Genomic DNA, 25464 nt, shown 5'->3' with positions numbered 1-25464 from the left:
GAATCGCTCAATTCGCACGCGCTGTTTGTCGTAACGCGTTAACGGGTGCGACGACTGACCAACACGTCGCACTTGATGGCGACGTGGTGTCGCAGTTGTAACTGATGACCGACGACGTCTTCAAAGCAATCTTAAGGCTGAAAGGACGCGGATTTTAACGATGGAGAGAGTGTTGAAGATCCCGTAAATGAACCAAGAATTTTCGCGGCAAGGGAGGTGATAGTGGCATTCGACGATCTGCAGCTTTATATCGAGTAGCTCCTGCGTTTCGTCTCGCAGCGTACTGTGTGAACATCGGTGAAACATTGATGAGAACTTCGGGCTGCAGTCATACATTGTGTACCCGCCGTGGTTGCTCAGTGGCTATGGTGTTAGGCGGCTGAGCGCAAGGTCGCGGGATCGAACCCCGGCCACGGCGGCCGCGTTTCGATGGGGGCGAAATGCGAGTACTTAGATTTAGGTGCACGTTAAAGAACCCCAGGTAGTCGAAATTTCCGGAGTCCTCCACTACGGCGTGCCTCATAATCAGAAAGTGGTTTTGGCACGTAAAACCCTATAATTTAATTTTTTTCATACATTGTGTAAGAGTCAAACAAAATTAGCTACATATTTCACTAAGTATATCTTGAATTCGTGTTGAGTAAGTGTGTTCGCTCGTTAAATGTGCTTAGTCTGCTCCATTGGGAACGGTATACGGTGCGGGGCCTTTACAATGAAGTGACCTGTGTGACGAAGTGACCTGTATAACGGAGGATATTTGAGGTCTCGAGCACTTTGTTATGAAGGCGTTAGATTGTATCATGATTGCATTTGACCTGCTCTTACGAACAATTCGGGCGTAAAGACTTTCTTGCGAATACGTATCCGTAGGCTCCTGGACTTTTGAAGCAAGAACTGTCAAAATAGCTTTACAATTTTATAGCTCGGTTAGAGGGCTCCTTCTTCCCGGCCTTCGTTTTTATTCTCCTGTCCTTTCTCTTTTCTCTTGTATACAGGTTAGCCAACTGGAAATATGCGCCCCGGTTAATGTTTCCGCCTCGCTCATTCCTGTCTAATTCTATGCCTCGTTAAGCTTCATTTTCAAGGTCCCTGCGAAGTTTAAAAATTGAAATGTGGTATGCCTTATCTGATGCTGTTGTCGATCAGACGGATGTGCACAAATTTGAATGCTTGATTGATATTTTATATCGGGAACACCCAACCTGATGCTATGAAATGTCAAATTCGCTTGTGTTGTACTCTTTTCCCTCCCTGTAACAACGCTCAAGCGAGGGTTAACAGTATTAATAAAGAAAGAAAGAAAGGAATGCTAGGCTGTGTTCCTCTTTAGTATCTCCAGCAGGCGTTATATGACGCTTATAGGATGACCCATGATATACAAATGATATACGCATTTCAAGCTTGAAGCTCTGCATTTAGCTGCGTGATGTTCATCGAAAGCTGTGTAGTTGTACGGCTCGGTTCTGCATAACATCTTTCGCCAAAGGTTGCCTCCTCACTGACGTCATCAGTCTGTGGCTTGACCGTTGCCTGGCATACCTGACATTAGCCCGGCCACGGCTGGACGGGCCGTGTCCTGACCGTGGCATTTGACGGCATTTCCGGTTAGTGCTATATGACGCGTGCTTTGACGTCACCTGTCCTGGTGCACGTATGTCGCGAGAGAACAGCGCTGTGCGCGTCTGTCTGCCTGCGTTTCACTGAGATTGTGTTTATGTCGTCTTTTAAAAGGACGCTGAGGATTAATATCAAGATAAGCCACATTACTAATTTACCTTTCTGCAGTGGTAAAGCGGCCTTCCTTAGCGGTGAAGGCGCAGAGGCGCATGCTAAGCAGTAAAATGCGTAAGGACCAACGACCGGGGGCTACGAAAGCTTTGCCGCCCCAGGTTGCCGTGATGTCAGGAATTTTGACAGTGTGCACTCGTCACTATAGCGAAGTGTTTCTTCAGTAACGAAGGAATACGTTGCCCTTGAAAGGAAATGAAGACAGAGCAGCTTGCGAGAGCCTTAACCAGGCCCAAACAACCTGACTATGGAAAAAACACTTTGAAGTCCATAACGCCATGCTAGCGTGCAAGGTCTGGACGACAAACTTGTAAGAAAAAAAAATATTATGGTTGGCTTTCGTATTCTTTAGTAATATAATTAATTTCCCGCAAGAAAACAAACGAATTTAAGGTTTTCAAAGAACACTAGCTCCGATCTTGTAAGTTCGACGAGGAAGGTGACACATCAGTCTAAATTTCTTTAGTGATGTTATTTCCTCTCCGTTCAAGAGCTACGTCTGAAGACGACTGCTGAGGGCCTTGCGGTCTATACAGCTGTGGAGGGTACTTGATCTTCCTTGTACGTCTGTGACCTCTACGCGGCCAGCAGCGATGTGGTAATAGGCAAACACGACATGAGTGTCACGCGCCCCACCGACTGCGCACGCGTATTGCTTTGGCCACCGTAAATGATTGTCGGAGCCATAAGTTATCTTTTCTCTCAGGCCACTGACGGTTGACGAAATTTCCGGGTTATCACGTGCGTGCTTTATTGGTGAGCCCGCCTCCCGATATTGCGTCAACAACTTGGCACGTGTGATGAATCATTACTTATACGCGGGCCGCTTGGTATAAATAACTGAGCGAAGGTATTACGCTGTCATGCGTATGCTGGAGAAAACAGCAATTGTTTTTTCCTGAAGGAAAAAAAATATATTAGGTTTCTGAGTGTATACGGGCCTATTTCCTTTCATGTTTTTTCTTCTACTTTCTCTACGATATGATTCATTTCTCTTGAAACTGTACAGAGGCCAGTTGGTGGAACTGTTCCCGTTGTGCGTCTCTCTCTCTCTCTCTCTCTCTCTGTGTGTGTGTGTGTGTGTGTGTGTGTGTGTGTGTGTGTGTGTGTGTGTGTGTGTGTGTGTGTGTGTGTGTGTGTGTGTGTGTGTGTGTGTGTGTGTGTGTGTGTGTGTGTGTGTGTGTGTGTGTGTGTGTGTGGCGAGAGAGAGAGACGGTTCCCTCTTACGTTCATCCCCCTGACGGCGGTTTGCAAATTACGTGGAGCTCAAGATATCCAGTTTTATTCATTCCTTCAATAGAAGAACTCATTCGTGAAGAACTGGGCTACCGACACCGTTGACTTCCAGTGTAGTAGAGATGTGTAGTCGGAACCGCTTTTAGGCAAAGAGCGTCCAATTTGTGTTCCTCTGTGGCTCACCAAGAACGGTGCAGCCATGCTGGAAGAAAATATTTTCCATCATCCCTCGGACACAGCTCCACCTCCGGCTAGGCGTAGCGGAGGCATACTCGATTGCTAGGAGCACCGTAGTGAGGGCCTCCGAGGTGGTGTCATAAACATGGCGTCCATGACGTCCTTCCGCTTCGTGCATTCACCAAAGCGTAGCCTTCAAGATTGGTTGTTTTTTTTTTACTCAGAGGGAGCCGTCGCAGGGGCGTTGATTCGGACACCATCTCTGAGGAGGGCCCCATATGTGACGTGCTGTGGGCGTCAAAAGTACACGAAGCGCGGGTTCCAGTAACTAGATAAATTATCGCGCGCTTTGTACCCGCAGTCAGTTAAACTGAATCAACACTGTCCTTGGTGTGTGCACTGGCGCACGCCCACAATCTGATTTCCCAGGAGGCGTGCCCAGGCTGCGTAAATATTCAAATTTGTTCCGCAGATCCCACGGCCCGTAAACTTTTGACAGGGAATGTAGAGGTATCCATGCTCCGGAATGGAGTGATGATGAAACAGGGGGCTTCGTTCCGCAAGCTCTGGTAGGCCACTGGGATCCTGTGGTCCCCCACGTGATCGCGGGTTCGATAGTTAGTCGATACGCCGGCCGCATGCAGTGCGATGTTTCGAAGGCAGTCGCTTTTCGTTCAGTGATTTTATGGCATAAATAATCAGCCGCGCTATTGTTCTTTCTTTCTTTCTTTCTTTCTTTCTTTCTTTCTTTCTTTCTTTCTTTCTTTCTTTCTTTCTTTCTTTCTTTCTTCCTTTCTTTCTTTCTTTCTTTCTTTCTTTCTTTCTTTCCTTTTGTTGTTGTTGTTGTTTTAAGGAAAAGACACACGGGTGCGCTCCATACCGTTGTACGGGGTCAATAAATTAACGAGTAGGCGTTCTCGCGTAATTTGCGATTTTCTCCACGTCTGAACTGCCTATACATAGTGTTCTTTTGACGTCACTGCACCACTCCTCCCCCTCATCGTGTATACTGACGCCGTATAGCGCGGCCTTTCGCTGAAGGTTGTCGTTTGATCTTTATCGCAGTGTCGCCGCCGTCCTCGGGTCTTCAGCAGCCGGGCCTGGATGAGGAGCTGCTGACCGACGATCGCTGTCTGCAGCTGATGCTCGCCGTCCGAGAGGGTCACATGACCGGAGACCAGGCTCTCAACAGGGTTGGTCTTTCACGCAAGCCTCACGTTCAACCGTAGCGAAATATCATCGACACACACACACACACACACACACACACACACACACACACACACACACACACACACACACACACACACACACACACACACACACACACACACACACACACACACACACACACACACACACACACACACACACACACACACACACACACACACACACACACACACACACACACACACACACACACACACACACACACACACACACACACACACACACACACACACACACACACACACACACACACACACACACACACACACACACACACACACACACACACACACACACACACACACACACACACACACACACACACACACACACACACACACACACACACACACACACACACACACACACACACACACACACACACACACACACACACACACACACACACACACACACACACACACACACACACACACACACACACACACACACACACACACACACACACACACACACACACACACACACACACACACACACACACACACACACACACACACACACACACACACACACACACACACACACACACACACACACACACACACACACACACACACACACACACACACACACACACACACACACACACACACACACACACACACACACACACACACACACACACACACACACACACACACACACGATAAAACCATAAGAGAGACACACAAAAAAGAAGACTGGTGGCAGTGTCACCTTGAAGTTCTTACGCCAGTTTAGCGTGACGTCATTGATTTTGACGGCGTTTTCTCGGGCCTAGCTTATCGCTTTTCGTCGTTGAATACAGAGTATAAAGTATTCTAAAGGACCCCAAGGCCAACAATGGCCCAGACCCGAGAACATACTCTAAAACCTATGACGTCATGCTTACGTATTGCCGCTGACGCTTCGGCGGTAAATTGAAAAATAACGGAACTTTGACTGTCATTTTCTCGTCTAGTAAACAACCTATTGCCAAGAAATTAATGAAAATAAAGCTTGGAAAGAATGGTTTAACGATATGAACTGATACAGCATTTCTTTTAAGTGTTTCCTTGAAAAGCGTGAACAGCGAGCTCGGTGAATTGCTGCATGCGTACGTGCAAACGCGCCTTTGGTGCTAACCCTTACAAATTTTTTTGTAGAAAGTCTATAGACTGTCTATAGACTTTCTACAAAAATTTTTGTAAGGGAAATCGCATCAGTTACAGTCAGTGACCAATTAACCCAACTTCCCATTCTGCTGAAGTTCAACAGTTTGTCACCCTACAGCTAGAAGCAACGAGCTCCCATTCTGCGAATACTATCTAGTTTGCGTATTCCTCGGTTATCGTGACCAGGCAAAAATGCGGCTGAACAATACCAAACCTGCACGCACGGTTGCTATGGCGACCGGCCCCATCCTGAGCATAAAAGAGAGAAAGATAGAGATAACAACTTTATTTAAAACAAACCCCATGTCGCGGGTGCGAATACAAGGCAAGTGGAACACAGCGCTGCGTTCGTGTAATTCGCTTGTGTTCGTACCGTTTTTTTTTTTTCTTGCGCCGTCGGTATTTCATCATGCGTTACTAACAAAGCGGAGCTCCTAACACTTCGAGTTTTTAATGCGAAGCAACATCTGTCAGAGGGTTAGCGTTCCTGGTAACGATGCAAATTGTTCGGTACTAGAGTAATCAACAGAGTTATAAGAGCGTATGTTTCAAGAGCCAGCGTTTCGACAAGATTAAAGTTAAGTGAAAGGACTTCTCTTCGCTATAGGGTCGAGCACAAGACTGCTTACAGGGGCGATCGTTCCAGCGGCATCCCGCGTTTCACTGCTTGTTGACTACTTCTCTGTCTTCCTCGCCCATCTCTGTTTTCTTTGGATTTCATATGCTAGAGGTTACGTGCGAAGCTTCTTTTCACTTTTCAAACCTCACTTCCTTCCCCTGCTCCTCCCCTGCACCCTTTCCTGTGTTCGCAGATTCGTCAGCGGGGCACGCTGCGATTTCGCAACAACCGAAACCGCGAAGAGGTGAGTGACCCCCGCAGCAGCGGTTCAACAGACCACCTTTTACGATACGGGCAACCTGTTCGGTGCACCGCCCGATTCAATGGGCTGCTTCCGCTGCTGCACCACCCACGCCAGCGCCCACACCTATGGTCAACTTTAGAGGAGGCAGTTGTTTTTCAAACGCGCGTTCCATTTTTTTTATGTCTGTTGTTTCTCGCTATCATCCGTTGTCTGGTGCTTTCGACCCCACGAGAGGGGGGGTCACGTGAGCATCGCGTGGTGCGTGCGCTAGAGCGCATCTCAATGCGCCCTGCAGGAGCGTGTAGGTTTGTTTACACGTCGAGCCGGAGGGGGTCGTTAATGCGTAGGGCTCCTCGCTTTTTTTTTTGCATTTTTGATTCGCCCTTATCTTATAGCCTCCCGCGATGCTCGTTGTCAGCAGCGGCTCGAAGAGGCGATACGCGAGAGATATGGCAGCTGCCGGCGGCACTAGAGAGATGAGAGGTCTCGGGGTGTGGTCCGAGATATGATCCGGGCTTCTCGCTTTCGCTGCTGCGGACTCTCGGATTGCGGATGTTGCGTAAGGCACGCGCTGTTCGAGCGCGGAGGCGGGTGCTTTCTCTCTTTCTTTCTTTTTTTGTTTTTTTTTTTTAATGTACGAAGCACGCCAGGATTGCTCAGTATATAGAGAGCTTACTGAACACGGTGTGCGTAAGTTCATCATTTCGTGGTATTTGAGGCCATTATTCTTTTTCGCTTTGAAGTGCGGAGGTGCCTGGAAAGAAAGAGGGCTCTCAGTGTACTCATCTTTCATCTTTGAAGCTACGTGTTCGTGGTATATAAGGCCGGATAAGTGCCCGCCTACTAAGGGAGGAAAGGCACCTCCAGGGGCACCTCCTGCCATCGACAATGGTATATATGGTGTCCCGTTCGAGGTGGACACGTGAATCATGGCGCGGTATAGGATTCTATCGGCACATGGTGCTCCCAGGTGGTCCAGCGTCAAGTAAGGCTTCGCGGCCGGGTCACCCTCGCCGATGAAAAGGCTAGGTGCCGCAACGATTTTCTCCGCTAGCGCAAAAGAAAACACGATAACAGAAACTGACTAGCGACGTACGGCTTTGCTGCGTTTTGTTGGGCCGTCTTTCTGTTTTAGTGACGTCACTTCCAAGAAACCATCTACTTGAGCCAAAAGCATTGCGAGCCTCGTGGAATGTTTCTTTTTTCCATCCCCGAGCCCTTGTTTTTCCTGTCGATCACTGTATATATGTTTGGTGTTGTCGCTTTGACATTAAGTAATACTGGGTTAGTAGTAGTAATTGCTCGTTTGTTGAAATAAGTAAGTGAAAGAAAATTGGAGGGATGGCTGGCCGCACTGTGAGCGTCTAGCGCATTCTTCTGACATGTGAACGGCGTTCAGCAGATGAGACGGTGGGGGGGGGGTCATGCTGATAACGCGTATGCCGTTCGTTACTGGGAAGTACCGGGCTCTCAGCGTTAAAGAAAGGAAATGCGGACATGACAGATGACGTGTATTGTTGTGTGGCAAGGTACAACCCAAAGGATTAATTTTGTTTAATAGCGCAGCAACAAAAAGGAGCAGGCGCAAACGAAAATGGAAAGAAAGAAAGAAAGAAAGAAAGAAAGAAAGAAAGAAAGAAAGAAAGAAAGAAAGAAAGAAAGAAAGAAAGAAAGAAAGAAAGATCAATTCGTTCTTCATTTATTTGAGTCTTTCTTTTTTCTACAAGAATCTCCCCAACATAGTGCAGAGGTTAGTAGTGCCTTTGTCACACTGGCGGCTATTTTTCACGTGCACTCTGACGAATTGTAGACACGCCTTGGTCTTTGTTTGGGGGAGTCTCAGCGAACTTCCAGAATGCTGGACTCCAGAACGAAGACTTGTGTTCACTTGCCATGCGTGTCAAACAGACGTTAGGCGCGTGGCAGCCCGTCCCCGCGAAAACGTTCCTTGAAATTAGGGCCACCCAGAATCCGATTCGTGTTGGAACCGCGCTCGCAGCAACAACTCGCCGTGGGGGGTTTTGTCGTGTCGAGGGGTCGGAAAGATTTTTCTCGGAAAAGGGCGAATGCCCCCGTGCAGTCTTTCTGGGCTGTCGTTCTCACAATTCAGGCTTTTGGAGCGTCCATAGCGCCATGGATACCGCACCGCACGGCCGATGTGGTGAAGCATGGCATCTGAGATTACGTGCGCACTACGGATCTCGGAGACCATGGATGGAGGCACACAGTAGCTTGAGTTTTTTTGACAAAAGGCTCAACGTTCCAGGAATCTTAACGCATCCAGTTCCTGACGCTTCTTTTAGAGTTTTATATTCCCAACCCTCGTGAACTTTATATCCCCCTATTCATTTTTGCTTTTATATGCTTTACACCTGCCGTGCCTCCGGTGGTGCAGGTTTCCCTCATATTCATGTAGTTTTCACCATTGAGAGGCACAGAAACATGCCATAATTCAGACTTGAGGGACAGACAGAACGAAGAAAACGGCCCTTTTTACCGGAAGTTTCCGATAAACTTCCTTAATGTTTGTACTTCTACGATCAGCCTAAATTGAAACGCGAACAGCATATAACTCATCAGAACGCCTTTTACGCGTGATTACAAGGAAGTGCGACGTGTAACCGCTTCTGTACCTGGTTTCTAAGCATGGAGTGGTCCCAACTGTTCGTTTTGGAGTCTGAATTAATCCACTGCTACAAATGCGGGTGAACCTGGGAACAGGTACGACGCATTGGAATAGTTTCGGTATTGTTGGCGTTTCAATTTGTGCTCATAGTACGTATATGTATCTGCTTACTATATAATACGAAAAGACTTACTGTCGCCGCTACATCCATCGCTTACAATTTCACATGTCTTCTCTGTCACATGTATACTCTCTTCCTTGATAGAGGCTGCGCTCTTCAGGCAGACGAAGTTGCCAAAACACTTCATTGGAGCCACAGACAGGGACCGTTAGCAATAACTGCAGAATGATTTAAACATTTGCGATAGGAGTCTTCGTACCGTGCTCTGAGCTTTACTCTGAACGTTTAATGTCAAAGTGAGCGACCTTTCGTTTGGTATGCCGTTTTGATATGTTGATGCCTCAAAAACATGACACGTCCAGTAGCATTGTCCATAGTGCTCGGAACTAAACAAGACAGCAAACAGAGGCCAAGATTAAGAAAAATAAATATAATAGATTGGCAGGGAATCGTGAGAAAATGTGTGAATATGGAAATTTCCCACGCCGATTTCCATTACCGCCTGTTATATTGCTTCTTGCGTGGTCGTCATACTGCGCTTATATTCGCCACAGTATCTGTCGACATGCAAATCGCGAGCAGATATTTACGCAAACATCGTCCACATAACTTATCATTCTCTTTCACTTCTTCGAGCGACTCGGCTATGACGCCGGTGAAACCAGAGCGGATACATGCAGGAGCTTCGTTCGCATTAATTAATACCTCAGGTTACGTCACTAAGAGCGTGGTTGGGGGGGAGAGAGAGAGAGAGAGAGAGAGTTTCGCCTGTTTACAGCTGGCGCGCGTGGCGGACGAAACGAAACGAAGGTCAGTTCCAGCCTCCTTCGCGCGTACCTAGATGGCGCCACCTGTTCGCGCCGGCGTCCTCCTCTCACTTAGTTTGCAATCTTCTTTTATTTTTTCTCACGCTTCTCTCTCTCTTTCATCCTTCTTTCTCTCTCTCTCCCAACGCGCGCGCGTTGTGCGTCCGATATGCGGCCGCTGGCGGACTGCACGCGGAAGCGAGTTGCTGGCCGCCCGCTTGTGTGTGCGGCGCGCTTGAGTGGAGGCAGCTAGCTCGCTGGCCTGCCTGCCTGCCCGCCTGCGCCTGGTCCCAACTTTCTGGCTTGTCACACGCGTAGTACGCCTTGCCCGGACTGTGCGAACGGTGCGCCGTCTGCCCGCTTGCGCGCTTCTCCGTGCGTGTGTGTGTGTGTGTTTCGACGACCTGTCGTTGTGTGCACCGTGGGAGAAACAGAAAACGGGAGGAGGACGTCTGGGATGCGTGTGCGGGTCTGTCGCGTGGTGTTGCGTCTACACTTCCGCGTGTGAGATCGTCGATTTCAATCTGCGGCCCGCGATGGAGAGCCACGTAAAGAAGGTAAGCGGGCCGTCGTTCGGCGGGTTGGAAGTTGTGAGCGCTCATTCTCAAGTGATCAGTGTGCTTGGAGCGCCTCTCCCACTCCTCCACCCTTTTCATTTTTTTTTTTACATCGTAGTGAAAATTGCCTATCTCGTCAAGCGTTATGGAGTGAGGGACTCGTTTTTATGTGCACACGAAAAAAAAAAAAAGTGTTGTCTACTGATATCGGTGTCCTGCCTTTTCTTGGTGACAGAGGGTATTACCAGCTCAGGGTTGGGCAGCCAGCTAATGGAGCCGGTTGAAAAGCCTCGGTGCCCTTCGATCGGTCAATTCGACAGCTGCGCTTACGGGGGTGAAATTACGGCGCTCTCAATTTGGAGGTGAACAATCAGGGACGTATGTGACAGCACAGGTGAAAAACTAAAGACCCCGCTGTTGTGACGTTTCTCGTAACCTCGCGTTCCTTGCTGTGGCCTTGTTGGGTAACGCCGACCGACTTATAACCCTGATTTTAATGCCTTATTTTTGGCCGGCAGGCATTAATTAGCCTAGTGCGATTAAACGGCACATCGAAGCAAAAAAAAAAGAACATGAATGTCTGTAATAGGAAAAGAAACAGACGCACCAAGCAAGAATCGGGACTTTGTGTATGATTGTGTATGGCGGTATACAGTTTAAATAACACTTGTCTTAATGGTCGATCGTGCGACCGACGCCACCATAGACGCCGACGTCGCAGTAAGACAACACGTGGTCATGTTGTATAGTCAAACCAGCAGGTGCTACGTACGCCTGCAGCAGCCGGCCACTAGGGCCACTCTGTAGGCAAGTGTAATTCATGCAGTGCAGCAGACGGCGCGCACGAACGCATTGTGTCGTCTGCTGCTTGTCCTTTGTCTACCGCTTTGTTTCGGCACCCAAGTGCTTGCACCAACTGTTCCATATTGTTCCAACTGTTCCTTCCTAGCGCGGTACGCGTAAGCTAGGAAGCAGGAATATTGAGCACAAGCGCCAGCTCGGCTGAGCATTGACGTAACCTCAGAAGGTTCCACTGGTCTGCTGTACTTTCAATACTTCTTTATCATTCGCATCGGTATTCCTGCAACGCTTGGCCGCACATTCTTCAATCACGCCACTGAACGTTCAGTTTCTTGCAGCGCGCGCACTTGCTGACGGTGCTGTTGCCAGGGCTGTGTAGTTTCTTGTCATTCATTTTGTCTAGCGGGGGCGGCATGGGCCGACACGGCACTGCTTTTACAGGTGATCTGATCGCTTTGTCAGCGTTTTCCTTTGACTTTTCTTTTTTTTCGGCGTGGCAGGTTTTGGGTCAGCTTTAGAATAAGCTGTCCAGCAAACGTTTTCCGAAAAGTCCGCGTCCTTGAAAAAAAGAAGCGCGGCACTCTCCGAACTGCCGTCCTTCTCTTTGTGACTGGACCTGCCTTTCCGTTTCTTTTTTTTTGTTTGTTTCTTTCCTCGAACTCTACCGGCTACCGTTGTTGGAAAGGTGGTCCCCCTCGGGGACTGGCCCTGTCAGTGGCGTTTTTGTGCAGATCCCCGTCGCTTTTCGTGCCGACGAGCAAAGCTCTCTAGTTCCTTCCACCCGGTACCCTGACCTGTCTCCCTTATCGCCGCCGAAGCCTCGGCGGTCTTCTCCTTTTGCCTCCTCTCAACCGAGGTGAAATAGGTGTTCCCGAAGGTGGCGGGGGTCGGGTTAAAAACGTCGCCATCACGCCCGCTCCGTTGCAGTGCCTTTCCCGAAGCCGAGAAAATAGTCTGCTTTAAGCCATGGGCGTTCGCACGAGGTGCGAAACACAGTTTTCTGCAAGTTCCAGGCAGCTCAGCCAACTTGTTCCAGACGGCTTTGGCTCAGCGCCATTCTACATCCACAAGACCTATCTGGACAGCGCAGACGTGCCTCGCAGCGTCGAAGTTCGCAGAAGTACGGTCAATGAAAAGGGGAGGGTGGAGGGTGTGGGGATCGCACGCGCATCCCGATATCTCCGGAGCGGCCACGCGGTTATCACGCGATAATCACGTGCTCGCTCGCGGAGGGTAGCGTGGAGAGGGCACCTTCGCCACTCCCGCTGCTCTTCGCGCCTGGCCGCAACGCTGCAGCCAAGGCACCCCGTTCCCTCCTTTCCCTTTCTTGGAACCGGGGAGACCCCCTCTCCGCCGCTCGGGAGAAGCGCTATTCCCCCGACGCATCTTTGTCTCACGGCGGAAGAGCTAGCGAACGGCCGCATCTCAAATCAGCCGCTGAGACCGCCGCACGCCGTCCCCCTGTGGCGCCCGGACCTTGGTGTGCGACTCACCGCCCCAGGGCCCGAGCGCGGATCCACTTTTGGGTGAGCTGAACTCTTATCAGCCTCTTTTGTGGTTCCCACATTGTGCGGTTTGTTTCACCCCAGACGTGCGGAATGCTCCGCCGCTGAGGTTTTGTGTTGTGTTGTGTTGTGTTTGTGTGTGTTGTGGCTGTTGCTGTCTGTTGGAACCATTGTACACCAAGGTGAATAAACACCTTAGGTCGAGACTCACCCTGTCCCCACTGGCCTGAACCCGCCGTGGTCGCAACTCACTGCGAACCGCGGGTTAGGGGTCACAGCTCTGACTGCTAGGGCTGCTGCGAAAGTGCTAGGGAGCGACTGCCGCTCCGCCGGCGCTGTGCGATCCAGAGAAGGGTCAGGTGCGCACGCGCGAGCCTGAGTAATACCCCTATAAGGGAGACGATTTCCGTTGCAGTGCCTTTCCCGAAGCCGAGAAAATAAAGTCTGCGTTAAGCCATGGGCGTTCGCACGAGGTGCGAAACACGGTTTTCTGCAAGTTCCAGGCGGCTCAGCCAACTACACCCACAAGACCGATCTGGACAGCGCAGACGAGCCTCTTAACGTCGTAATTCGCGGAAGTACGGTCAACGAAAAGGGGAGGGAGACGATTTGCGAATGCTGTTGTGTGCACCGGTTGAAGTTAAAGGCGCCGTGCGATAAGACGCGCATCTTCCCTCTTCCGTCATCTCTGACGAAGTGCTCTCGGGTGGGTCCATTCTAGATAGACGGGCGGCCGGCCGGCTGGCTGGCTGCAAGCACGGCATGCGAGTCGCGGTGCGGTGAAAACGTGCGGCCTTGGGCTGTCGCGTCGGAAGGCTTTGTTTGGCCGGCCGTTCTTTCCCTTTCTTTCGTTCTTTCATTCTCGCTTCTTTTTTTTTTTTCCCCGAGCCTGACAAGTTGCCGACACTTTCGCGCGTTTCATACAAGCAGACTGAGCGATTAGCGTCGCAGAGCGGGCAGTATTTTATTTCCATCTTTTTTTTTTTCGTAAAGAAGCGAGAGATTTCTGTTGGCCGCACAGTAACTGGTTGTAACTGCTGACGTCTGTAAAACTGACAGCACTGTTACAAAAAAAAACAGACAGAACAGGAGAGAAAGGATTTGTATTTATCTGCGCTTGTTGTCTGACATGTCTAAATACTTTGTGCGCCTTGTGTGATGGAGCCCGGTGGCGACTGCTCTCTCTCCGTGACTTTGTGCCATCCGTGTTTGAGCACGCTTCTTGCGAAGCGACTCCTAAGCGCGGGGGGCGTAGCAGGTGTGGGAGGGCGTGTTTGCTGTCGGAGCACCTGCGCCTCGGGCGCGGATGCGTTTCGCATTTCTCTTCACACGCAGGCCAGTCCGAGCGATAACTAAAGCGATTCATGCTGGCGACTTCGAAAGGAACAACTGTCGCGACTCGCTGTGCGTTTCCCAACCGTAGATTTAGCTTTCACTTCTCGAGCGGCTGCTAATCTTTGGCGCGTCCGTCCACTCGAACTGCAGTACTACACCTACCACAAAGAGTACTAAGCCCTAAAGTAAAGCGCAAGCTCTGCTTAGCCGTTTTCCCGACATGGGCATTGGCGGCCGACATCGTTTCAGTGCCGCAAATCTCTATTACCGACCGTGTAACCATTCACTACTTAGGCGTGCCCGAGCACGACGTTACGCTTCGACTTCGCTTATATAGCGGCTCTAACTAATCTCTGCGAGTTGCCTGTTACCGAGCACGTCAATTGTTACGCTTCACCTTAGCCAGCGTCTCTGTGTAAGCTCTAGCATTTGCGTCGTCCTTGGACTACTTCGCCGCGTCATGTCCCCCCCCCCCCCCAAAAAAAAATCAGCGTGCCTAAACTAATTGACTATTCAAAAAGAACAGAAAAAGAAGTCGCCGTTACACGACTGGCTGTTCGAATTTTGGGGCGGCTCGTTTTGAAGCTTAAACCTGAATGAGTTCGGCGATCGCCGTCGTTGTCGCCGAAATTGGGGGCGACGACGCTGCAGCAGTCTCCTTTGTGCAGAACCTGTGCACGTGCGCTTCTTTCCCGGACAGAGGCACTTCGTGCGCATGCGTAATGCGCGCCCGGGGGCACCGGGTGAACAACCTGTAGTACGTACACGAAGCGTGCGTTCCTGCTGCTCGGCGATCAGAAACACACACACACAGAAAAAAGCGCGAGCGTTCGTTTTTGTGTTCATTATTTTCTTCTCGTTACTGTAGAACCTGCTCAATGTTTCTTACCTTGCTACTCGTTTGTTCTTTGCTGTTGTTGAATTTCCCGCGCCAATTGTCCGTTGTGTGGCATGCCTACCAGCCGGCAGCCTTTGCTTTGCGCGCTGTAAAAAATTGGTCTTGTTTTTCTAACGCTCGCTTTTGTGATTGTTCGAGATTGCGCGGCGCCATCGGTCTCTCTCCGCGCGCGCGCTCCGTTCTCGCTTCGCGTTTGCGCGTCCTGTTTGTGTACTATAATCGCCATTTTTCACCCACATGCGCGCACGGGCATTGTCTTCCTATATACCTTTTTCAAGGATGCCTCCGCTTCTCTGTGCGGTACTGTAGTGCGTACACGCTCAAACTCGGCTGCTCCTCCGTGTTTTCATCCTCGTGCTTGATTCTATGGTGTTTCCTACAACATTTACTAGAGAGAACTCTGGGGCACTGGTGTCTGTACTACAGCTGCAAGTGCGTTCGGCCAGCTTGGCAATGGTGGTATACGCGCACTTGGTCCGAATTTTTTTTTCTTGCCGGCTTCAAAATGGCTTTTGTCGTTTGCCGAAAAACGTTGTGCTGTAAACGCGACAATTCGCGATGAACACGCGTGGTCGCGGAGACTTAGACAGCAGTTTCGTGAAACTCCTCTCGTCGCCTGCCGGCAACAGTGCGCAGGCGCAAACGAGCATCACGTGGGTGAGCAAGTTACGTGAAGTTCTCGCGCAAGGCTATATGCATAGTGGGGGGCAAGCACAGGTCCGGGATAGGATGGGGACGTGTTAAGGGATGGATGTATGTATGGATGGAAAACTCTATTGGGTCCTGCAAGGCTATGGGGTGACCCATAGGAGGGCTAATCCCACGTCGGGACTGGAAGACGGACCTTCGCGGCCGCCTCGTGGACTGCCCAAAGCTGTTCAACCAGATCCCGACTGCGAATGACAGCCTCGAACCTGTCCAGGTCCCTAGTGTAATCGGCATTGGTAGTTCTGTCGCACGGCTAGAGCATGTGTTTGTGGTTCAGTGTTAAGGGAGCACCAAGGAAATTTCACGGAACGCTCCCTCTGTAAGGAATCTTTCGGAATTGGCGCAGGGCGCGTCCTAACTACAACGGAACCTTCCTCGGAAGTCAGTGAGGAGCGTTTCGTAATTTGGGTCCTACTTCCTTGCTGCGTTTAGGAAACTGATTGCTTCAAAGTTTAAGAGTGATGAAGCTTGATACAGAACGTGTACGAGCCGCAAGTGCGCGGACTACCCGTCATTCCCGTGCCGTAGCTGGAGGATCGCACCGCCAGATTTCCCGCTAGTCATTTCTTTTGCACGAAACTCTACGCTTGCTTCACGCATGCGCGCGTTCTGCTGAAAGCGAGAAATGGCCGTGCCGCTTCTTTGGCTCCCGTTGCGAGCTATGTATACACACGTTCGAGAATGGCCGGTCGCAGGAGCAGCAGCAGCCGCGTGATAAAACGTTGGAGAGCGTGGAGTCGGTAGCGGCAGTGTGTAACAGGCAGTGGCGCCTCGGCGGACGGTAAGAATCTGTGTCGCGACTCGGTTCGGCCGGGGCTTTCCCCGTTTTGCCGGCGTTCATCTCTGTTGTGCGTCGACCTGCCCGACTACCCGGTCTGTCCGGCTTTTGTGCTTGTTCCTTTCTTTCGCCGGCGTTTCGTTTTGGCCGGCTCCGGCACTTTTCGGTAGCGGTAGAAACAAAAAGGCACCCTCTGGCGTGTGATCTCTCTCTCTCTCTCTCTCTCGCTCTTTATATATATATGTACATATATTCTGAATATTAGCGTTTTTGCTTGCTGTCTTGTTTCATTCCGGGCACTGTGGCCAGTGCTACTGGACGAGTCATGTTCTTAAGGCTCTCTCTCTCTCTCCTCGCTCTCTCTCTCTCTTTATATATATATATATATATATATATATATATATATATATATATATATATATATATATATATATATATATATATATATATATATATATATATATATATATATATATATATATATATAAACAGCAAATCGGACGGGCGGGAATGAGGAAGGCATCCGCTTTGCGGATGTCTTGGTAGATTCGTTTTTTTTTTTTTGGTACAGTGGGATACGCGTAAAACAGCTGTCCCCTCCTTCGTCTCTCTGCAGCACTAGCGTGCGCTGTTACTCTATTTAGCTTCAGCGCATACTAACCGGCCCAAGTTAGCGCTCATTGCAAGACGTGAGGGAAGTTTTAGTGATGCGTCGCGGTCTTGGAAATAAAGGATGCAATTGCGCTTGCACGCGCGCCGTATTTATGGCGGCGTTGTTGGAGCGTTGGAAGTGCTCGGAATCGGGATTTCTTGCTTGGGTTCTGTTTGTACGGAAGGCCGATAGCGCCTGATTTGTTCAGCAACTCTCTCTTTCTCATTGCGCATTTCTGAAATTTCGGCCGGTTCCTCGGTGTCGAATCGTTCGCGTTATACCGGCGTGACGCGGAGGACGAACGCGGGTTGGTTAATTGGTTGAAATTTCGAAATGGAAGATGTTTCATACTTTAACGAGCACAGATGCGAAACAAACTCTGGGACTGTTCTTGATGACGATAGCCGTTCTACAGATTATAGGCGGGCCTTCGAGTAGCGCTTGCCTTCTGTCAGCCGTTTGTCTCAAAGTGCCACTGAGCAAGGGTAAAAAAAAATAATAATGTCTCGTCTTCCCCGGGTTTGGGCTCTAAGCTATGCTGGCTCGTTGCAAGACACGTGTTCTGTAAACAGGGCACTACGGAAGTTTTGTTTTTATTATTCTTTAATACTTCGAAGGTTACATGTGCCAACAGCACTAACAGAAATTCAAGAGCACTACATCGTGAACGCAGAGTATCTAACAATCAGCTAAGCGTACCCATGCATTCAGTATCGCCAGAAAATAACGCGGCTACCCCTGAGTAGCATACACACTCCTTACATGGGCTGCAGACTGCCTGAAAAGGGATCTAGTTGATAACGAACTTTCAATGTGCCGACCGCACACCTTGCTCCGCCAGAGCCTACGCAAGCGAACGAGTATAAACACATCGTAACACAAGTCACCGAGATTTCTAAATGGAGTATAACGAATTGAATATGGTGTGACGGCTGTCTTTCTTCGGTGTTCATTCATTCAGAATTTATTTAAGACAACGAAAAGGTTGTCCAGGGTGACGTGGCAAAAGGCATACTTTGCCTGACGAGGCCACGCCACCCGGATGACAGGCGGCACCACAGGCTACAAAAATCAAGAAAGAGCATTACATAATGGAACACACATTCAATATTTTTTACACAATGCATAAGACATCCTTACAAAAACACAGGCTTTCGGCGGAAAAACAAAACAGCATACTTCAAAGCACAATTCGACCATAGCAGTATTTACAAAACACACTAGTGATAGGTATACGTTCAGTTTTCACCTTTAAGGTTCATTTATGAGCATTACTTTAATTAACATTTTGTATTTACGTATAGAGGGAGTGCTGCGTACAGTATCCAGAATAATAGGGTATTGATTAATTAAGTCAGGAATTTGCCAACCTAACCTCTGAAAACCGTAATTAGTGCGTACACGAGGTGTTTCCATACATTGTTTCCTAAGTTCGTATGTGCTAAGTTTAGTGTGATAGGTGGTTTCGAAGGTTATTTTGTCAAGTTTGTACTGGCGTAATATTTCCAGACATAATTTGTATGTGTGCAGTCTACTTATTTCTAGTATTCCATAAGACCTAAACAAGGGCCAGCAGCTGCGCAATAACTGTATTTTCCCAATAGCTCGTAACGCCCGCTTTTGAATTGCAAAGAGGGCGTTACGATTGCGTGTTGTCTGTAGACATCCTCCTGTGCCACAAAAACGAAAGCTTTTCCTCGAAGTTACAAGGAATTGTTTTGTTCTGTGATCGACAAAACTGCCGCTTGTGTCCTGGGCCCGAAACAGTTGATCACTATTTCGAACGATATGCTGTATTCTTTTAGGAGCTTCTCCGCCACGGCATTTCCATTGAAGAGGCGGAATAGTTAGGAACTTATTACGCAGCTCGACTCACGTGCGATAATTTGCACCACTTCGCGGAGGAAAGGCCTCGCGTTTCAAGCAGTAAAACGCTATCGGCGACGGCGCAAACACAGATTTCTGTGTTCGTGCACCCAGATGGCTCGTGTGATGAATAATAAACCTGAAGCACTCGCCAGAGCAAATGCCTGTGAATGAGTGTAGCTTCTACACTTCGTAATACGGTGTCACTTTATCAATAATTGCATAAAGAATTTGCGTTGTACTTGTGTGAACGTATTTATCAGAGGAAATACGAGTTGCCTTTCATTAATATATCTAGGTAGCGAAGGGGCTCTTATCTTTGTTGCTCTTTTTGTCGAAAATGTGCTTGTACAGTCTGTTCTTGCTTTTACTTTCAAGACTGGTCTGTTTTGCTACGATCTTTCCATGCGTCTTCTTTAATTTCACAAAGCTCAACGTGTTATTTTCACTACGTTGAATTTGATACCTTCAAAGCATAATTTAATAACGGAAAACTGGCTGCAAAGTCCGTTGTAGCATCTTTCTTCTTTGTTTCTTTTTTGTGTGCGTGAGTTTTTCTTGAATGAGTGCCGCAAGGGTATCGAATTGAATTTCAAATATAGAACAAACGACGTTCACGTTCTAGTATTTTTAACGTTTCGAAAGTTATAGTCATTGCGCGCTGTGAAGTGTTGTTTTGGGTTGCTCGGCAAACCGATTACGGAATAAATGATCACTGTATCAACTATCATTTAAGTTCTAATTTCCTTTGGAGGTGGAAGGGCGTTTGCGCTAAGCCACTAGACAAACGCTCCGTGTTCTTAGTTAGCTTCTGTTTTGTTTGTTTTTCATCGCTAAATAATCACGCTAGAAGAAAAGAAATGTTGGTGACGATAGCTCCACTTTTCGGATGCGTGCGACGGCTGTTTATCTCCCAGTGAAAAGAATCTTTGTACCTTGCAGAAGTTCTTTGTCTGCTCCTTTCTCTCTCTTTCTTAGGAACGGTCTTCTGTGCGCGTGACTAGAGAAGTTTGTCGCTGTCCGCAGAGCGCATCGGGCATTGATTCTCGGAATCTTGCTGGTTCTCGTGCCCTTCCCCCCTCCCCCCTCTTTGTCTCGGTCCCCCGCCCCCCCTGCCGCGTCGCTTAAGCTCCAACGACGCGTTGCTACCCGCGGCGCCGGCGTCCTTGGGAGCCTTTGCAGGCCAGCAGGTTCCAGTTTGCAAACACCCACTGATCAAACCCATCTGTCCCTCTCGGCAGAGCGCGAGAGGAACTGGGCGAACGACAGTGTAAGCGGAGCGGCTCGATGGCCAGCTGTGGCCCATCTCGCAAATCAGTGCAGTGTCGCCGAGGGTAGAAAGAGGGGGGTCGTTGTTGTAGAGTGGCCTTTTTTTTTTTTTCGGCAATGAATCATTAAGCCATAGTGGTGCGCGAATAGTGATTTTTGGTACCGAATGCCTCAAGAAACGAATAAGTGCCGGATGGGTATCGAATCGAATGTGAAATAGTTTTCGAGTATGGAACAGATGTTTTTACGAGTAGTATAAAAACGATGTTCGCATTCTACTATTCGTAACGTTCTGAAAGTCCTAGTCATTGCATTGAACGCTATGAAGCGTTTCTTTTTATTATATGTCTCAGAAATATGGGAGAGTAGGAACAACAAATAAACACTTCTGTTCTCATACGCGTGACTGTTGGGGGAGTGTGAGCGATCGCTGTATAATCGGTAAAGCGTAGCTCCCTGAGCAACGTAGCCCGCTCCATTGCTCAGTTTATCATGTTTCATGTCTATGCTATGTCCGGGGGGATGAAATTTATCGTGCTCTTGCTGCTATTTCATGTTTAATAGCGGCTAAATTGACGTTCTGAAATATTCTAAATCTATTCAAAAAACTTTCGTATTTACAAATGGGGACCACTCGATTCAAAGACCGAGTCGAATAGGGCACTGTTTGGTTGTTCGAAAGCTTAGAATATATTCGCACAACTATATTAACCGTTGGCTGCACAGACGCTTGCCTCTGACAGAAGATCGAAAAGCTAAAACTGTTTTTAAAAAAAAGCTGAGATGTTAAAAAAAAAAAACTTGCAACTGTTCAGTGGCTTGTCGAGCGGTTGAGCGACTTGCATCTGCGTCACATCGTCGGAGAAACACGGTGTGACGCGTTGCTGTCGCGTTCGCCTGAACACGGTCTTGCTGTCTGACTCTATCTAGCCTCCGTAATGCTGCATGGTTTAGTGAGCCAACCCGCGCACGAATCCTGCGACGTCGGCTGCATGCTCTTTTCCGCGAGATTCGGATTGCCTCCGGTGCGGCAAAGGGCGGCGGACGAAAAAAAAAAGGCAGGCGTGCGTTGACCTCGATGGAGATTTCTCTCTCTCGTGTGCGCGGCTGGAGCGTCCTCAAGTCCCTCCGTGATCGCTAAATTTGACGTGGTCGGTCGCTGGGTCACGTGACCGAGCGTCCGAGACCAGTAATGATGGCTATCGCGCTTGCCGATTCCAGCTTGCTTTGCGAGAACCCGCCGTGGACTCGCCAGCCTAATAATGGCTGCCATCACTTTGCATAGGACGGCGGTTTGCCTGCGCCTTGCCGGTCTCCGGAGGAAACCTTGATTGTCGGTGCTCAGGGCGATGCGAGTACAGTTTTAAGCCTGAACTCGCGCATAATTATCGCTGATGTTACGTATGTTATTGGCCGGCAGCTTTATGGGATATGCTGTATATTGTCTGCGTTTCTCATCGCGGTTGAACGTAAGCTAGCTGGGATAGGTGTTCGCATCCGCTCCCTATGTGACGTTTTCCTCAACGTCAATTATAGCTCCGACTGTACGTTTATATTTTTCTTTTTTCTATTTTAATTATTTACTTAAAAATTTACGAGCGCTTAGCCAGCTTCTGGAGTGGTAGTACTGACGTTGAGTGGCAACCCTTTGCTGTAAGACACTGCCACCGATTCAAACCAGTGGCCCTCTTTCTACTTGATAGCGTCGTTAGCGTTCTCGCGCGTCCGTGGGTGTACCTGAGATGGGCGGAAACAATAGGCGTAACGCGAATTTAGCACTGTACGCAGACAAACTTACGCAGGACGTGTGGAGCTCGTCCTGCATGCGCGCGTGCTGTTGTTTTTGTTAAGCGTAAAAAGAGGTGGAGCGTAGTAAGACGAAGACAGGGGTTGTGTGGCTGTTGTTTGTGCCTAACCCCACTCGGACGTTGTTTGTTCCCCGTTGGCGGTGAACAGAGAAGCCCAAGTCGACACGGAACTCGGCCTATTATGTTGTGTTAATTTGTGTTGCTAATTTGTTTGCCAGATATCCAGAAACTATAGCCAGCAAGATGTTCTCTAGTCATTGCGCGGAAGGTCACGTTTGCAGTTTAAAGTGACAATAAAGAGAGAAAGAAACGACGGCACCTACAATAGTAAGTTAACATTCTACAATACCAAAAAGAAAGAAAAGAAGGCCGCGATTACCGTGAAAATAGGCACTGTAAGCCAGGGAGGAAAGCCAGAAAACGGAGGTTAACCAGGTGCGAGTTTGCGGTTTGCTACCCTGCACTGGGGTGAGGGAAATAGTGATCGGAAGGAGGGCAAAGAGAGAGAGAGAAAGCCACAAGAACAGAAGATCTGGTGGCGACGTCCCCTTGAAGTTTCCGCAACAGCTATCCCTGACGTCATCAATTTCGACCACTTCTTTTAACGTTGGTTGCTAGGGCTTATAGTGAATTGTTTCTCGATACAAACGGACTACATTCTATTATAAAGGACGTAAACGTTAAACTTGGCATGCTTCGCGGACATTTACCGAGCCAACGAAGCCTGAATTCGAAGCAATATATACTTTGGAATCCTTGATGCCACACTGTCGCATCCTGCACGCGTTATCCGTTTAGGATACGTCAGTGTTGCATCACGGATTTCAAAGTATATATTGTAACATGAAACTGGCCACGCAGGTGGCAACACCTTGTACACGACCAGAATAAAGTTTTCTCCTCCTCCTCCTCATCCTCGCAGTTTACCGAACTGTGATGTCTGTTCTAGGTGCAGAGCTACACGTTTGTAAAGTTCGGGCTTTTATTTTATTTTAAACTAGTAATTTTTGAAAATTTAGCTTTCTCTCTAAAATGTAACAAATTCCGTTAAAAGAAGCCCTGTGGTTTTCTCATCAAAGCGTTTCTGCGGGTTACATGCATTTGAATTGGTGGCATAGAAGTTGGGCCCGAGCTCCCGAGTTGAGGCTTCCTCTTAATATGCAGTCACGTGTGCAGCTTCGATATCAGCAGGGGTCTGTCCGTATACGGCTCAGATCTTAATGTATATAAGCTGTCCGGGTCGCGATGAATGTGTGTATCCACAGTCGGCATCAGAAAAATGTCGCACCGCAGGATATGCAACAGCGTTGGACTTTTCTGATCTCTTTGTGACCGTAGTCAATATAAGTCTGTGCACCAGTGCTTTGTTTGCGTCTTTTAACACGGCCTGTAAATCTGAATGTCAAGATCCATACCCAGGCTGCGGAAATATTACGTTTCTTTTTTTCTCAGATACCGTGGTCTATACACTTCTGCAGCCGACTGTACACCCGGCATCAATCCGACCTCGCTTTTGTACTGTCGGGGTGAGGCTTGTGAGGGTGCTCCAAAAATGAATGAATGTTTCTTGTATTTCAAGAGACCAGCTCGACACCCAAGTTGAAACGAGGGCAATTAGGAAAAAAGTTATATTACTGATGGTGACCACAAAACCACAAGAACTTGGACCCCTTCTCCGCCCCCGCGCCTACACAGGAATTCTGGAATGCTATAGCGACACAATACGGTCGCACGGCCACCATAGGCGGAACCGGCGCCAGCCAGCTTTGGTTGCCCCCTTCTGTGCTAGCCTGGAAGCGCTTACGTCACATCGTGACATTACGCTTGACCCTTGACCCTGGAGCAATCGCTCCGGTGGCGCCAACGTGTATATGTCGGCTTTTAAAGAAAGTGGCAGCCGCGCAACGAACAGGTTTCAGCGCAAGACGTTATCTCGGTCTCGCATATCTATTCGGAGTAAAAAGGGCGTGTGTGTGTGTGTGGGGGGGGGGGGGGGGGACATTGAGAAAGCAGGAGGACGCCTGTGGCGTTCCGTGGAAAACGCAACCCCGGCATCTGGTTTGGATGGTTGCGCGAGACCAGGCAGGCTTTCGGATCACGTGCGTTGACGACACGAGCTACGTGTGCCAATGCTTCTGGTGGTTCAACGCCGTCGTTGCTATCCGCTCGCGTAAGCTCGCGTTGCAGCCGATGTTGTCATGCACCGACCGATACCCGTAGTGTGTAACGGTGGGGCGGCTTACTCAGTCGGCGGGGCTCAAGGACCCGCTAATGAGTCGCGCGCTGCCAGGCTCTCCACCGTTTTTCAAGGTTGGGGGCGCGCGGGTCGTCTTACCATTTCTTCTGGTCGAAGGGTGCGCCGAAGAACGGAAACGAGAGTTTGTTGGCTTGCAGTTTTTTTGCTGGAAACCGTTAGGCTTCGCTAAATTCTCCGGAAAAAAAGCCCGTTGAGTCGAAGCTGGGTGCCCTGCGGACGTTTTGTCCTTGGTTAGGACCACGGAATGGTGTGTAGGACACACGTCAAAAAGAAGGCAAGAGGTGTAGATTGGTGGCCTTGTATAAACAGACGTAGTTTTCGGGACTAGTGCGTGTAAGCCTTAGTGACCGTTGGTATAGAATGGGCAATGCCGTCTGCTCCGTTACTATTGGTTATACTTTAGAAATCGCTTTATATGGTCACTGTAAGAAAAACGAGGGGAAAAATTAACGCAGTGCCCTTCCACTTTGCGAAGAAGGATGACCGCCAGCTAGAAGCTGTGTATGTGGACGTCCCCTTAATGGTGAACTGCGCCTCCGCCACTAATCGGCCCGGCATTGCACTGTCTTCGGGGTCGGCCCACGTATGGTGAGTGCGTAACGCCTGCTTCACCTCCACCACGGGTCGGACAGCTATTTCACTATCTTCAGGATCGGCCCACGTATGAAAAATTATTGGTCTAGGGGCGGACGCTTTCAGACAGATTTCAGCCATATACAGCTTCGCTCTAAAAATTTAACTCGCCATCCCGGCCCTGCGAAAGCGGATATCCAACGAAGCTGTTGCGAAACCACCAGTAAAACTGCTGAGGTTAGTATTCAATGCGTTATTGATCGTTCGGATGTTTCTTTTCAGCTTGTTCTTTATTGAAACGTATGCTGTTCTGCGTGCTGTGTGGGTGACTTCAATGGATGTATACACTATTCGCTTCACTTTGCTGAGCGCTTTTTATATATCCTCTGCATTTCGAGCGGGTTGAGCCGTTGCATTGTTGCTTGCTTAGGGGGGTTATGAGCCATTGCT

General features: G+C 49.0%; 1 protein-coding gene across 2 annotated transcripts in view; it reads left to right on the top strand.

Annotated features, from left to right (window-relative positions):
• The window catches only part of LOC135920545 (SAM and SH3 domain-containing protein 1-like), a 324429-nt gene that overhangs the window by 218888 nt on the left and 80077 nt on the right, over positions 1 to 25464 (top strand). For both annotated transcript variants that reach the window (XM_070538776.1, XM_070538775.1), the window contains exons 7-8: positions 4267 to 4394; positions 6404 to 6454. In XM_070538776.1, coding sequence (XP_070394877.1) covers positions 4267 to 4394; positions 6404 to 6454 — 179 coding nt within the window. The remainder of the gene's footprint in view (positions 1 to 4266; positions 4395 to 6403; positions 6455 to 25464) is intronic.

The sequence above is a fragment of the Dermacentor albipictus genome, chromosome 5, assembly GCF_038994185.2.
Source record: "Dermacentor albipictus isolate Rhodes 1998 colony chromosome 5, USDA_Dalb.pri_finalv2, whole genome shotgun sequence".
Taxonomy (NCBI): Eukaryota; Metazoa; Arthropoda; class Arachnida; order Ixodida; family Ixodidae; genus Dermacentor; species Dermacentor albipictus.
This window is presented reverse-complemented; position numbering and strand designations above follow the sequence as displayed.